The sequence below is a fragment of the Chanodichthys erythropterus genome, chromosome 23 (assembly GCF_024489055.1).
Source record: "Chanodichthys erythropterus isolate Z2021 chromosome 23, ASM2448905v1, whole genome shotgun sequence".
In the NCBI taxonomy this organism is placed as follows: domain Eukaryota; kingdom Metazoa; phylum Chordata; class Actinopteri; order Cypriniformes; family Xenocyprididae; genus Chanodichthys; species Chanodichthys erythropterus.
Window position 1 is genome coordinate 1,012,466 of NC_090243.1, and position 16,502 is coordinate 1,028,967.

Genomic DNA, 16,502 nt, shown 5'->3' on the forward strand with positions numbered 1-16,502 from the left:
TCCAGCTGGAGTTTTTGTAATAAACCAGCAGGTCAACCACCCAGTAGTGCAATTCAATAATCTACACTTGAGTTAATGAATGCATGAATTAACTTTTCAGCATTTGACATTTGAGAGCTTTTAACTGTCTTAACCACAAATTATTGGTCAGGAAATTAGCAAAATGTAAGCAAATGCTCTACTTAAAAAGCCATTGTTGTCTCAGAAAAAAAAAATCAAAGACAGAATTAATGTTTTGGCAGAATATGGGAAGTTGTGTGTGGAATGATCAATCACAATGAAACACGAGTTGCATGGTGATGCTCCAGAGTGGTGTAGGCATAACATTATGGCCACCTTCTTAATATTGTGTTGGTCTTCCTTTTGCTGCCAAAACAGCCCTGACCCATCGAGGCATGGACTCCACTAGACCCCTGAAGGTGTGCTTTGGTATCTGGCACCAAGATGTTAGCAGTAGATCCTTTTAAGTCCCGTAAGTTGCGAGGTGGGGCCTCCATGGATCGGACTTGTTTGTTCAGCACATCCCACAGATGCTTGATTGGATAGAGATCTGGGGAATTTTGAGGCCAGGTCTACACCTCAAACTCGTTGTTGTGTTCAGTTATTCCTGAACCATTTTTGCTTTTTGGCAGGGCGCATTTTCCTGCTGAAAGAGGCCACAGCCACCAGGGAATACTGTTTCCATGAAACGTGAATCATCAGACCAGGCCACCTCCAGTTCTGATGCTCACGTGCCCACTGTTGGCACTTTTGGTGGTGGACAGGGGTCAGCATGGGCACCCTGACTGGTTTGCGGCTATGCAGCCCCATATGCAAAAAAACTGTGATGCGCTATGTATTCTGACACCTTTTTATCAGAACCATCATTAACTTCTTGAGCAATTTGAGCTACAGTAGCTCGTCTGTTGGATCGGACCACACGGGCCAGCCTTCACTCAATAAATGAGCCTTGGCTGCCCATGACCCTGTCGCCGGTTCACCACTGTACCTTCCTTGGACCACTATTGATAGATACTGACCACTGCAGACCATCGTCTAGCCATCACAATTTGGCCCTTGTCAAGCTCGCTCAAATCGTTACACTTGCCCATTTTTTCTGCTACTAACACTTAAAGTGTCATGAAACCCCAAAACACTTTTTTTGAGATGTAAACAGATATGTATAGGCTGCACATCATTGAAAACACTAAAGGTACTCATTAATGTTATTCATAAGTGAAAAATAGTTATTTTTGCATTTTTCAGAGCGATTTCTGACTTCCTGTTTGAAAAGCTAAGTCAGAGCAACGTCACAAACAGAGCAACGTCTGACATCATCATGTGTTTTCGGCCATGTATGGACATGGTCGAACATGGTGACGTAGACTGTTTCTCGACATATATTCATGACATAAAGCTCCTTTAATCCAATCACTGCGCTGTAGTATGCATAAGATTATAATTGCAGTATTATGCATGAGGAAGTATCACTTCTCTCGCCTCGGTCTGTTGTCATTCAGAGTATATAGTTGGTGTTCGTTTCCTCAGTGCCACAACACAATGTTTTTTCCTGCGACGCGACCAGAGCAGAGGTTTGTGTGCATGTGGTTTGTTTTGCTGTAACCTACCAGCACAAATGGAAAATATGTTTGCGTGAGATCACATTACAACAGAGAATTCAAATGTCACTAAAGTGCGGCTCATTCACCTCTGCCTGCTCTAGCTGCGTTTAAACACGCGAGCTGTAGGCTGTTTCCCTCAGCACAGCACGTGTTGTTTGTATTTTGCTCACGATGCAGTCAGAACTGAAGTTTGAATACAAACACATGAAAAATACGATTGTTATTGATAAACACGCGGAGTGCGCATATGCTCGGTTTCAGTGCGCATAGCTCATGCAGAATAAAGTATCCGTGTTAAAAGTTTTTATTTCACACATTCTCCTGCACCAAACATTAACCAGCACGGTTTAGTTATGCGCACACATTTCATCAAGTCATCAATTATATGTGCAAACTGGACACTGATACAGTGGTGTAGTCTATCTGAACGCGACGACACGATTATTCTAACAGACAAAAGACTGATTTTGAGACTGCAGTGCTCGTAAACATAATCAAAGTAGCCTATTATTAGCCCTATTAAATATTCTTTTGCATTTTTTCCTTGTGCTTGTGAGTTTGTCATTTTCTCCATGCTCATATATTAATATTCATTATTCTGTATAATGAGTGTGTTGTATGTCTCTGTTTCATTGGTTGTTCTCTCCCTTCTTCTCCCCCCTCTACACTCCCACTTTTCCAGAGCTTCATGTCTGATGATCATTTTATATATATATATATATATATATATATATATATATATATATATATATATATATATATATATATACACAGTACAGTCCAAAAGTTTGGAACCACTAAGATTTTTAATGTTTTTAAAAGACGTTTCGTCTGCTCACCAAGGCTACATTTATTTAATTAAAAATACAGTAAAAACAGTAATATTGTAAAATATTATTACAATTTAAAATAACTGTTTTCTATTTGAATATATTTCACAAAATAATTTATTCCTGTGATGGCAAAGCTGAATTTTCAGCATCATTACTCCAGTCTTCAGTGTCACATGATCCTTCAGAAATCATTCTAATATGCTGATTTGCTGCTCAAGAAACATTTAATGTGTACAATTGTACAAAATATTTGCATACAATATTTTTTTCAGGATTATTTGATGAATAGAAAGTTCAAAAGAACAGTGTTTGTCTGAAATCTAATCTTTTGTAACATTATAAATGTCTTTACTGCCACTTTTGATTGATTTAATGCATCCTTGCTGAATAAAAGTATTCATTTCTTTAATATCTTTTCAAAAAAATAAAAATAAAAATTCTTACTGACCCCAAACATTTGAACGGTATAGTGTATAATGCAAGCTTTATATTTCAGATAAATGCTGTTCTTTTGAACTTTCTATTCATCAAGGAATCCTGAAAAAAAGTACACAACTGTTTTCAACATTGAAAATAATCATAAATGTTTATTGAGCAGCAAATCAGCATATTAGAATGATTTCTGAAGGATCATGTGACACTGAAGACTGGAGTAACGATGCTGAAAATTCAGCTTTGCATCACAGGAATAAATTACTTTGTCAAATATATTTAAATAGTACACAGTTATTTTAAATTGTAATAATATTTCACAATATTACTGTTTTTTACTGTACTTTTAATTAAATAAATGTAGCCTTGGTGAGCAGACGAAACTTCTTTTAAAAACATAAAAAATCTTAGTGGTTCCAAACTTTTGGACTGTACTGTAGCCTATATATATGACCCGTCACGGAAACCAGGAACACAAGTCGGCAGCACAACATTTTTATTTTTTATTTTTTTCAAAATTGGTGATTTTCGCTTTTTGCAGAATCGTTTAGTTGAGATCACGAAGAAGCCTCTCCGTGTTTGAGATAGCAGTATTGGTATATTTAAAAGCGTACATTTTAAGTTTGAAATTGGCTTGTTTTTCTGAGATTCTATCTCGCAGTAGGGGCGTGGGTCCGTGTACCTTCGTATAATTTGTTTTTTCCTTTTTGTCTTCTAAACGGATAAAGGAAGAAAGCATTCATTTATCACATATTCGACCCTCCTCATGAGCATAAATAAACAAATCTCGAGTCGTTTTTTCATATTTTTATTTTCGTTTTAATCACATTTTGTTTCTAATCCACCAAAAGGAAAAACAATAAAACCAAAATGGATAAACGGCTTGAATATTCGATTTCTACATGGGCGGGAGTAAAACGCCCCTTTCCGCTGATTGGTCAACCAAAGATAAAGCCGCGCCATCAGTTCTCAGCTCCAGAATCAGCTCCGCGCAACAGTAGACTATATATCCGATACATTTGTACGGAATATTACAGAGTTTATTGCAACTACATTTAATCTAGTTCTCATCAAACAGCCAGACTAATAAATAGCTCGACACAACCTATTCATTCGCGTAAGTTTAAATATTAATATTTGGCGGATTTATATCGTATTAAATATTAATTTACGTGGCATCTGCTCTCACAACTACTCCTAGCCTATGTATTTGCTTGGCACACCGCTGTTTTATTTAGCTGACCAATTCTAAAAATATCTGCTGGAGCAACGCGACGCGCTGGACAGCGCGGAGGGAATGTATCGGACATTTCATCTGGGTCTATATCTCATCAAACAACCAGATTAATGAATGGCTCGACACAAACCCTGCAGACCATAGCTTTCTTCTGCCTGCGCATACATTTACATGCGGTGGAATTAGTTTATCATATTAAATATTAATTTATTTATATTGCATCTGCTGTCACAACTACCCCTAATTGGCACACCGCCTGTTTTATTTTAGCTGATCATCTCTTGAAATCTGTGCACCAAAAATGCACGACGAACAGCGCAGAGTGTTACATTGTAGTGAAGTGCAGATCAGCAGTCCTGACATTGTTTTGAACCGTTTATTTCATTAACACTGAGTATGTCCCTCAAAACAATGTTTTATTTTTTTCTGCCAGCTAAATTTCTAAATCAGTCACAAATCATTGTGCGACTCCTGACATAAGGCGCACAGAGTAGCCTATAGTAGTAAATTCGTGAATGAATCCGAGTCTTTGAGTGATTCACCAGCAATACAGCCTTTTATTCCTGAATGAATCAGCGTTTCGAGCGAATCGATTGAATAAAATCACTCGTTCATTAACAGAGTGACTTGCTGCCACCTACTGGCGATATTTTATATTCGTTTCATCTTGTAATTTATTTCATATTTCTGTATTCAAATCATTTTGTATAATACATAAAATTAATGTAATTGCATTATGTATTTGCTCTGCTGTGTGAATGTATTAACGGACCTCTCTAAGCAGCTTTAATTGTGTAAATACATCTAAAAGCAACTTCAGATGCTGCATTGCCACCTCTGCAGTGCAAGATGCCTTTGAAACAAAATAATGTAAAAAATATAATTGTATTGACTAAATGTAAGATTTTAAATTAAAAATGGCATGCCTTTAATAGGATATAGCTATTTTAAATATAGCTTATTTTACTAATTATTTTTTTGACGGTAATAGATGGCAATAACCCTTAAACACGTAATGAACGGCAAGACGCATTGAAAGTTTCTGTTTCTGTTCTGTTTTCAGTTAAAAAATGTGTCATTTAAGCGTCATTTAAGTTAATAATTATTGATTTTTACAACGAAAGTGATTCAATCAAAACCTTTAGCTCGATAGACTTTATAGCTGCTGCAAAGCCAAAACAAACGCTGTCTATTAATTTTCCTATTATCACTGTGAAGCTGCTTTGAAACAATCTGTATTGTGAGAAGCGCTATATAAATGATATGACCCTTAGATGAAAATAGATGACTTGACCCTTGAATCGATTCTGCTCTGCGCTTCAGTAGACTGACCCATCTCAACGCTGTCCAGTGCGGCACACAGTCCGGCACACAGATTGAGGCTAATAAGTGTGCCAAAGTTGTGATGCCACGTAAATTAATATTTATTACGATAAATTAGTATTTCACGGCATGCGAATGATTACAGAAGAAAGCTCTGTCTAGGCTCTACCCCGGCACGGGTTGTGTCGAGCTATTTATTAGTCTGGCTGCTTGATGAGAACTAGATTAAATGTAGTTGCAATAAACTCTGTAATATTCCGTACAAATGTATCGGATATATAGTCTACTGTTGCGCGGAGCTGATTCTGGAGCTGAGAACTGATGGCGCGGCTTTATCTTTGGTTGACCAATTAGCGGAAAGGGGCGTTTTGTTCCCGCCCATGTAGAAATCGAATATTCAATCCGTTTATCCATTTTGGTTTTATTGTTTTTCCTTTTGATGGATTAGAACAAAGTGTGATTAAAACGAAAATAAAAATATGAAAAAACAACTCGAGATTTGTTTATTTATGATCACGAGGAGGGTCGAATATGTGATAAATGAATGCTTTCTTCCTTTTTCCGTTTAGAAGACAAAAACGAAAAAAACAAATTATACGAAGGTACACGGACCGTACACGGACCGGGCGTGTCATTGTCTGTTTGTATTTCCTTACTGGAATCGGATACGCCGGATTTTGTTTCTTTTGTTATTGCCCCCGCCCTCCAAGGAAAGCGTGGCTACTATGCTGCGGAAAAAAGTGACGAATTATTGGAAATTTAGAGGCAAACAGACGGTTACATCCACGAAGAAGACCCCGACAAAGAGAAAGTGTGCCCGAACGACTTATTTCATTGGAGGCAACGAGATCTGCAAGAACACTTTTCTGTTTCTTATGGGGTGAGTTTCCATAAACATCAAAGTTTGTCGTTTTGTGTTCATTCTAAGAACACGTACACGTTTTCTCATGTGTCTATTGTTATTAGTTAGTCGTTTTAATTTAATTACTATAACATGCTTTTAGATGGTAATGTTAGCATCTGCTATTAATTTGAACAACGCTTGTGTGAATGACTTAGCCCACGTAAACCTGCCTGTTAGCATTCTTGAATTGAATGTGATGCTAATAATTTTAGCCAGTGGTGGAGGAAGTGCTACTTAATATTCTTAACAAGGATATACGTAATAGTAAATGTATCAGATTAAATTCATACTTAAGTAAAAGTATAAAGTATCCGTAGCCATAAAATGTGCGTTATTAAGTCAAAAGTAAAAGTATGAGAGTTTAATGTACAGGATTTTTTAATCCTTTGACTCAAACCAGGTCTAACCACTAACTGAGGTCTAAACCAGGAAAGATAAAATAAAAGATAAATTACGGACATTTATAATGCACATTATCCTTTATTATTAATAGTATGCGGTCCGATTTTTCCCGTTGCGTCTGTTGTTGCTATGCAACCATGCAGCTTTACAGGGGGGAGCTTTACAGGGGGTATGGCTTATCTAAATGAGATGTAAATGAGCCATATTGTCACTCCCAGCAGGTGAGAACAGGCGAGAACTGCACAAGTTTTAGAGGCTTTAGAGCGCCTTTTTGAGCGCTTTTTGAGCGCCTACCTTCAAATGGCCACAACTTCTCCAAATATTATCAGATTTCCATGTGTTACACATTGTTGGAAAGCTTGGAGACTACACTTTCAGAATCTGTGAATAACTCAAAATGCCCCAGAACCGACTTGTGTCCCTACTTTCCGTGATTAGTCACATATATACATGGGCGACATTTGACTCTCGAGGTGGGGGGGCAACTCTACTTTACTCATTTCTTTAATAATTCACTTAATTTTATTATCACGGGAAATTACGTGGATTGTATGTGAATCAGTGTCCATAATTTTGCGAGCAACTGGTGATAAAGAAAAATGCCACGTCGCAAAATTGAAAATATTTCCATTTTAAACCATGAAGGTGAGCCAGCTGATATCACACAAACAATGTGCAAACTTTGCGTGAGAGTTATGCGGTTTAAGAAGTCTCACACGCCAGTCAATTAGGCCTATTCACTACAGAAACTGAAAGTAATAACTGACTGAGCTTTTGGCATCTGCCGCTGCAATAACAGCGCAAATTCTCTTAGAGACAATGAGAGATTCATTTAATTTATTTTCTTAATATTTCTCTTGTGGCCCATAGTGAGAAAAAAATCAAGAAGTATTTTGTTTTAAACAAGTTGTTCTTTAAATGCGGAGTGATAATAAGAAAAATTATTTAATAGCCCTGTATGCCCGTCAACTATACACCACTGTGAAGGGATAAACGGCATTTGATTAACTGTTTTATCCAAATCACAAGCATGGACCCTTCAATGATCAGTACTGCAATGTCTCCTGTCTCATGCTGTTTCTTATGTGTTTTTAGTCGGCGCAAACAAGAAACGTTTACTAGACTGTGGACTAGCTTTGATTCTCCACACAGCCAAATTTTAATGACCATGGACGGTGCACGTTTGAATGCGCCGAAAGCATCTTTCCACGCACATGGGCAAAGGAGTATCTTTGAAAGGCTCGGACACTCATGGGCAAGGGAGTATCTTTGAAAGGCTTGCGTGCTCATGGGCAAACGGAGTATCTTTGAATGGCTCGCGCGCTCAGGGTGCAATGGAGTATCTTTGAAAGGCCTGTGCGCTCATGGGCAAAGGAGTATCTTTGAATGGTTTGCACGCTCAGGGGGACAAAGGAATATCTTAGAAAGACTTGCACGCTCAACTGTGTGCGGGATGGAGGGGAACGTGGGAAATGAAGTATACACGGGCCTTAACCGCTCCAAATTGTAGTGGACTGGAGCTGACGGATCACATTGGGAAAAATACCCCCCCACCCCCCAATTTCACCTATGTATATGTGTGTATATATATATGGCAACTATATATAGTTCCTATCCTACACAATTATTTAATAAACAATTTAAATAACTATTTTGAAAAACACTTAGAATTCTTCTACTTCTTAACGTGGAGGATCAATCCTTTCAGTCAATATCAGAAGTATGAGTAGTTCAAGTATTTCATGATTTTTTTTTCTCTCTCTCTCTCTGTTTTGTTGATTTGATGATGGGCGTGAGTTACAGAGCATGTACATATGTGAAGTGATGGCCCTATTGTTGGTTTGATTGCTTCTATTCTCATAAGTCGCTTTGGATAAAAACACTTACTAAATGATTAAATGTAAATTTTAATGTAGCAACCACTTTTACATCAGAAGAAAAAAAAACATTAAAATGATTGTATTACATTTATTTAATAATTAATTTTATTAAATTATTTTAACAATTTTTTTTAACAATTTACAATCAACTATACACTCTAAAAATAGTGCTATATAGTACTAAAAGTGGTTCTTTGGCTCGTAATCATGAGGGAAACAACTTTAAGTGCTGTATAGCACCAAATCTTGGTGCTTCAGTGGTCCTTCCACGGTTCTTCAGTGGTTCTGTAGGGTGGTTAAGGTGCTATATATCACCACTGCTGTACAAAGAACCTGTTAAGCCAAAGAACCACTGTTGGTGCTGTTTAGCACCATTTTTGTTGAAGAAATAAAATTCGATATGGCACCTCTTATGGGTTCTACATAGCACCATTTTACAAAGGTGCTGTAGAGCATCTTTAAAGATATGGTGCTTGAGTTCACAGTATTTCTAAATTTAAAGCCATTTCATAGGCATGCTGCATCTGATCCCTAAGCTATGAGCCAGACTCAGTTTAAATTACTCAGTGAAGGTGGGACTGTACTGACCTCATGAGGTGATATGATTTTTCCCACAATGTATGTAGACGTTTCCTGTATCCAGATCGCATTTTCTGCTTTGCTGTGGACACCAGGACCTTCAGCTGTATGAATGTTTTGTGAGATTGGATGACCAGTGGCAATCCAGATATCTAGAAAGCAATTATAATGCTGATTTATACATAAAACAATTTAATAAAAGCTATTTTTTTTTTAAAATAGTCATTTTTATTATTTTATTTTTATTTATTTACTAAAAACTTCAAAATAGCCAATTCTGATGTTGATAATATTTTATTTTATATAAAATATTATAAAAATTTTAGCAGTAGTAGTAGAAGTAGTAGTAGTTGTTGTTGTTGTATTATTTCATTTTACAAGCATTTGTTTCTGGTTTATAGATATATGATATATAATATTATATATGATATGATATATGATGATATATTATATATGATATTTTAATTGTATTCATTTATCTATACTCCAAAATCAAAAAACAGTTATTTATGTTAGTTTTTATTATTTAAATTATTATAAATTATAATAATATCATTCATTATTTATTTTATTTATGATGATTTTTACATAATATTTACTAAAATATTATCAGCGTCAGAAATGGCTGTTTTGGAGTTTCATTTTATTTTTTAATATTTTTGTTGTTGTATTTTGGACAATATTTACACAAAATAGCTATTTCTGTTTTATTATTCAGCATTATTTTATTATGATTATTTTATTTGGCACAATATTTACTCAGAACTCAACAGCCATTCCTGATATTTTTAGTGATAATGGCTCTCCAATCATGCAGTAAACATGACAATCTATACATGAGCAGTAATGTGTTCTGTGAATGGCTGCGTTCTGTCTGTGGTAGTGATACTGGCTCTGTGTGTTGCGGTTACAGACCAGGCAGGATGTGTGGTGGTCTTTTTCTCTTTGCTGTTGTCATGGTGATATTGAGCTAGCGCTCTCTCAGGGTCAGCTGAAAAAAGTGAAAAGGTAACCACCTGGTCAGGTAGAGGCAATGACATGTATATCCATTTCACGGTAACGTCTCTCACTTGTTTCTCAAGCTAACATTTCAGTTTTGACCTCCAACTAGTCTGTGCCACATTGTGTTTTGTCACACAGACCTGGGAGTTCCTGCACAGCATGGATGGGAAGTGTGTATATATTTTTGCATGTGCAAACCTGGTATCAGAGCGTTTTTGAGTGTGTGCATGCATATAAGAATACACACTTTATGCAGTGACACCAGTTTGGAAATTTTATTTTATTTTGTTTTATATTTATTTTTTATTAAGTAAACAACCTTTTAAAAAATAATTGTAAATTATAAAGTAAATAATAATATAGTACATTTGAATCTGACTGTTAAACACAGACACAGACACACACATACTCCTGCAAAATTATATTCTTGACATTCCTAGCTTCTTTGTAAAATGTTCATCAGTTTTGTCAATAAATGTCTTTTGTTTTTACATTTGCAAGCTTGCAGATACAAAAGGTCATTATACATCTCATAATATTTTTGCTCTAAATCACTATAACAGCTTTACTGGATTAAATAGAGCTTCAAACATGGACATTTCACGGACAAAAAGAGAAGTCTGAGACATTTAAAGAGGAGGTGGAAGGAGGGCCATTTCAAATCCTGAAGGGTGAATTCACCCAACAGTGATAGTATACTTTTGCGTATTGTAATTTAAACAGTTGCCTATTATTATTCAAAAAGCTATTTGGCAAACACAAGTAAAGATAGGAACTTTACTGAAAAGATATGTGTGTGTGTGTGTGTGTGTGTGTGTGTGTGTGTGTGTGTGTGTGTGTGTGTGTGTGTGGGTGTGGGTGTGTGTGTGTACATTGTCTATAGATCATGTCTGTGTAATGTTATGTTCTGTAATCTCTCTCTCTATTGTTTTGTTAGAGGTCAGCGCACATGAAGGCAGTAATGATAATGGCAGTGTTTGTGACGGCAGTGACTCCACGCTCTACAGGCAGAGTGAAGGTAACATGAAAAATCAATATACTTCTGGTTATTACACATTACACATGGTCATTAGTGCTCAAGAAACATTACTTATTATTATCAATGTTGCAAACAGTTGTGCTACTTAATATTCCTGTGGAAATCGTGATACTTTTTTCAGGATTATTTGATGAATAGAAAGTCATCAAAAGATCAGCATTTATTTCAAATAGCAATCTTTTGTAATATTAAAATGACTTTATTGTCACTTTTGATCAATTTAATGAACCCCTGCTGAATAAAAGTATTAATAATTAATAGGGCTGTAACGATATGCGATATAAAAACCGAAATCGCGATACGCAGGTCCACGAACCTGTATCGCGATGTGAGAAGGCAGAATCGCGACACACCCCTTCCTGTCCAGATCCAATGCTATCACATTTTTAAATTACTATAAGTATTAGGGGTGTAACGATTTATCGTAGATGGTGTGTCTCAATCAGCTCTCTAGTTCAGTACATTTCGGGCACACATTGAATCTTGCAAGCAGGTTTAAACGTTTCTCATGTCAGTCTCTTGAAGGTCGCGTTTGGCTTTCACCGCAGTGCACAGCAACAGCAGTGCTCACAGAAAAGCAAAAGACGCTTGCGATGCTTTGCTTTAAAGGTACAATTTGTGATATTTTTTTCCGCTAGAGGTTGCTAGAAGCCTATTCAAAACAAAGGCGTAGTTTGATGACGTCAAGTTTTAGAGCGGAAACTTGGGACATGTGGTCTCCATCTCAACGGACGGTGCAAAAGAATAGGGATTGGAGTCTGAAAGAACTCATGTTCGTGGATGCGATTATTAACGTTACTGTAGTATGAAGCAGAGCAGGACCGAGTGTTGCGGGCAGGGACGTGCACAGACATTTTGGGGGGCAGGGGCTCAAATGGAAAAAAGGGCACTTCTCATAATTATTTATTTAAAAAAAATAATAAACCCTTAAATATATTAAGACAACTCTGACTTCCCTTACACTCATGCAATTGTTTTATACTCCACAGATTTCTACAAAATAATCATTTCACACAGAGACCACTTCTTTAGTATTCACTAGGTTTATCACAAGAGAAGTCAACAACAACTATTTTCAAGCTATATATTTAGAATAAATGACTGCACTGAGGAGAGGGACATAGTTTCACTAATAATTTAATTCAATAAATAATTTTAATTTTTTTTTTTTTTTTTTGGTGCTATTGGAATACTTCTTTCATGAAGTGGACAATTTTAAGATTGTGGTCCATTTTTGCTGCCATGTCTTTTACTCTAATGGAAAGAAAACTCAACCCTAACCCTACACATTTAGATGGTGTTTGTTTTAAGCCTATACCCTCCATCTGTTTGCATCTGTAGATTTATTCTAAATTAACCAAAATAAGCTAATCTGCATATTTAAACACATCAATAATTTGTTTTCCTGAACTGTTAATGCTTAATGCTTAATGCACTATATATTATAACAAATGCCAAAAGCGTGCTGATTGTTGTTGTTAGACAGCACAGCACGATCAAATCCACGATCAAAGCCAACCATGATTAAAAATATATTATTAGATAAATAATAATATTCAGCCACTTCTTTGTGATAGAAATGCAACAGCCACTGTAATTTCTTCAACAATATGTGGACATCAAACATGCAAAGACAGAGCGAGGGTTTAAATTTTTATCCATGTATTATCATGTGTAAGCGTAGATTTAAGAATAGCATTATGTAGCTAATGCTGTATTATGATTTTTAAATAGTTTTAATAAACCATGCATCCTTAGAAAACTGTCTAATAATGCGGTTCATGGATGTGCGTCCATGGAATGATCCTCTTCTGGTATTGACAGCCCAGATATCTTCACCATGGTTCAAAATGCAATGCATAGCACAGTAAAATAATTGAAATTATAATATAACATGAATTAGTATCAAATCAGGCAGATGCGTTGATGGTGGTCAAACTATTAATGCAGCGTTACATGTATAAATAACCATAAATTGCCAAAACTTTCAGGTTTGTGAACATAGGCTTGCCTACCTGAAAGAAATGCACGGGATGCATCCATCTAGGGCTTTTTTCTTTTTCGCTTCTCATCGCCAGACAGCAGTTGCATTTTCGCGGGAATAGTTGTCACAAGTTTTCACCCAGCAGCAAACTCGAGGTGAGGTGGAGCGGGGCGCGCGAGCGTAAGTGCGGGCATGAATGGCGCGTCGCGGAGTGAGGGCATCTGAACTCGATAAAACCGACCTGATATAGTATTTTTTTTTATTTGTTTTATTCAGTAAATATATTTGTTTGACAGGGAAGCTGTGCGCAACCAGGAATATATATTAATTTATTTTAAAAAAAAAAAGCACCCTAGAAAAAAGGGCACTTTCTCTCGAGAAAGAAAAAGGGCAGGTGCTCAAGCCCCTTTTTTGTCTATGTGTGCACGTGCCTGGTTGCGGGAGCTGAACGAGGAGCTGGAGCGATTGATCAACACATGCCTCACGAGCAGCGGGACTTTTATTATGACACAGTCGCCGGCGCCGCTTCCGCTTTTCTGGTCATGAGTTTACGGGAACTGTCCTTGTCGACAGAACCAGCGGCAGATGGTAAACAGTAATTATGTTCCATAAATAAGTAACACCATCCACCATAAAACGTGCAAGAAGTAAATAAGGAACTGCTTGAAGCGAGCTAGTGGTTTGCTGGACGCTATACACTACTTCCGCATTTGTCCACGGCACTGTTGTCATGTGGTTTCTACGTCAGTAAAGGCGGTAACAAAGTTAACTGACGTCATTGACAGGCGACTGCACTGCCCCGTGTCACTGTTTAGAATGGGGATTTTCTCATGATTTACAAGTAACTTAGTTGAAAACATTAGAGATATTGTTAGTAATCAGCTGGACAAAATATATAACACTAGCCTAGTGGTTTTTGGATATTTTACTGCAAAAATTTTACAAATTGTACCTTTAAGAAGTTCTGTGGGGCCGTTCACATATTGCGTCTTTTCCGCGTGCAAGTCAGTTATTATTTTCAAATGTAGCCGCGCGGCAGGCGCGCTCATAATGGGATGGCGCACATGCAATTCTCAACTTCTCAGAATGCCGCAAGCGCACCGCAGGTCGTGTGACAAGAATCAACCGATCAGCTATGGCCTTTCCGTAACAAAACATCAAAAGCTCAGCCGAACAGCTGATCATAGCTGTACATGGTGGTTTTTATATCTTATCTCCATCAATATATCTCGTAGTAAAACTAATGCAAGGGCTAGAAATCATTTATCCTTTGCAGAAACATCCTGATCCTCTTGGAGAGCTCAGTTCATGGTTGCATAGCAACGACAGACGCCACGGGAGCGCAAGCGCTTTGGAAAGAAGGAGAAGCGGTGCGGCCGCGCCTTCCACGCGTTTTTAGACGCGATATGTGAACGGCCTTAACGGATTAAATTTAACATTTTTTTTCAGTGACAGACAGCCCTATTCAACTGTTAATTTGAATACAGAAGGTTTTTATTAAAATTGTATATTTATTTATTTTATTGAAATGTGATCTTGTATGTACAACAAGGAAAATTATTGAAATTTGTTAATGTTTTTTTGATAAATCTTGTTTGAATTTCAGTTTCATTTTGTTCAAAATATCGTGATACGTATCGTATCGTGACCTGAGCGTATCGTTACACCCCTAATAATTAATCTATATGGAACCCAAACCCTAATCTGTAACTACAAACTGCTTAAAACGCCTGAATTCTGGAACTTGCATCAAGCCTTATAAACATCAAGGGTTAGTTCACCCAAAAATGAAATTTCTGTCATTAAGTATTCACCCTCATATCATCCCTGCTGTGCTATTTTCGTTGCATAGCTTCAGTGTTTATGTCTGAACGCAGGCTCGTGATTGGCCGGCTCCTGCGTCAGCATCACATGCATGCATCGTGTTGCTCACATGACCAGAGACGGCATTCTGACATAAACACTGAAGCTCTGCAATGAAAATAGCATAGCAATATGACAGGGGACAGATGAATTTGTTGAATGAAGTCATTATTTTTGTATTGTTTTTTGCACAAAAGTATTCTCGTCACTTCGTAATATTAAGGTTAAACTACTGTAGTCACGTCAACACAGTTTTAACGATGTCTTTAGGACCTTTCTGGACCTCAAAAGTTGCAGTGTCGTTGCTGCCTATGTGTGGATCAGATACCCTCGGATTTCATCAAAAATGTCTTAATTTGTGTTCTGAAGACAAACAAAAGTCTTACGTGTTTGGTACTGCATGAGGGTGAGCACTTAATGACAGAAATATCATTTTTTTGTTGAACTAGCCCTTTAAACATGTCCCCTTTTATATCAAACTTCATAGAAACTCCCCCACAGAAGATTACACACACACGTCAGGGAATACAGGGAATAAGACCTGTGTTATATTGTGTTATGCATTGGCATGAGGAGCAAGGGCTCTTGACTATGGGTGCTGGTCAATTGCTGTAATTACTGCAGCACTTGAATGGTCTATGCATTACTATGAAACTTAAAACTCGACGTACACAAACATACAAATACACACAGAAAACAATCAGCTTTCATTGTGCGTTCAGTTTTATAGACATTAAACAGATAATAAGTTGTAAATGAGGCAGTCATGACTTAATGGTTAGAGAGTCACCATTAGGCCAACCCGTTGCGGGTTCAGTTCTCAATACCGACAGGAAATGACTTGAGCAAGGCATCTAAACCCCAATCGCTCCCTGGGCGCCACAGCAAAATGGCTGCCCACTGCTCTGCATGTGTGTGTTCACGGTTTTTGCAGTGTGTGTGTGTGTGTGTGTGTGTGTGTGTGTGTGTTCACTACTCACTACTCCTAATGTCTGTGCACTAACTTGGATGGGTTAAATACAGAAGAAAATTCCCAATAGGTGTTACCATACTTGGCCTTCACGTCACTTTCATTTCAAATATGTGCATATGTGGATACAGGTCACAGCATGGCTGACACGCTTACTGTCGCTCTACGTGTGGCAGAGGAGGCGATAGAGGAAGCCATCGCTAAAGCAGAGAGCTACAAAGACAGTCTGGTTAGAGACTCCTATTTATATATCTACCCACCAAATCATCCTTTATCCAGCCATCCAAATATTCACTCACAAATCAGATATTCATGCACACATCCATCTGTTCTTCTGCACACCCATATAAGAATTCTGTATACAAATATCACTTTATTTTGTAGTGTTCAAATGTTGTTGACTTGTCCATCTCTGTTTTGACTGTTTCCTGAACATCTAATTGCAGTAAGAAG

The 16,502-nt window shown here is 37.3% G+C and overlaps 1 protein-coding gene across 1 annotated transcript in view; it reads left to right on the forward strand.

The window, feature by feature from the left end:
* Positions 1 to 16,502, forward strand: part of myripb (myosin VIIA and Rab interacting protein b) — a 256,773-nt gene that overhangs the window by 208,263 nt on the left and 32,008 nt on the right. Inside the window, exons 4-6 of the mRNA XM_067378160.1 lie at positions 29 to 31; positions 11,131 to 11,211; positions 16,181 to 16,278. Of these exons, the coding sequence (XP_067234261.1) occupies positions 29 to 31; positions 11,131 to 11,211; positions 16,181 to 16,278 (182 nt within the window). The remainder of the gene's footprint in view (positions 1 to 28; positions 32 to 11,130; positions 11,212 to 16,180; positions 16,279 to 16,502) is intronic.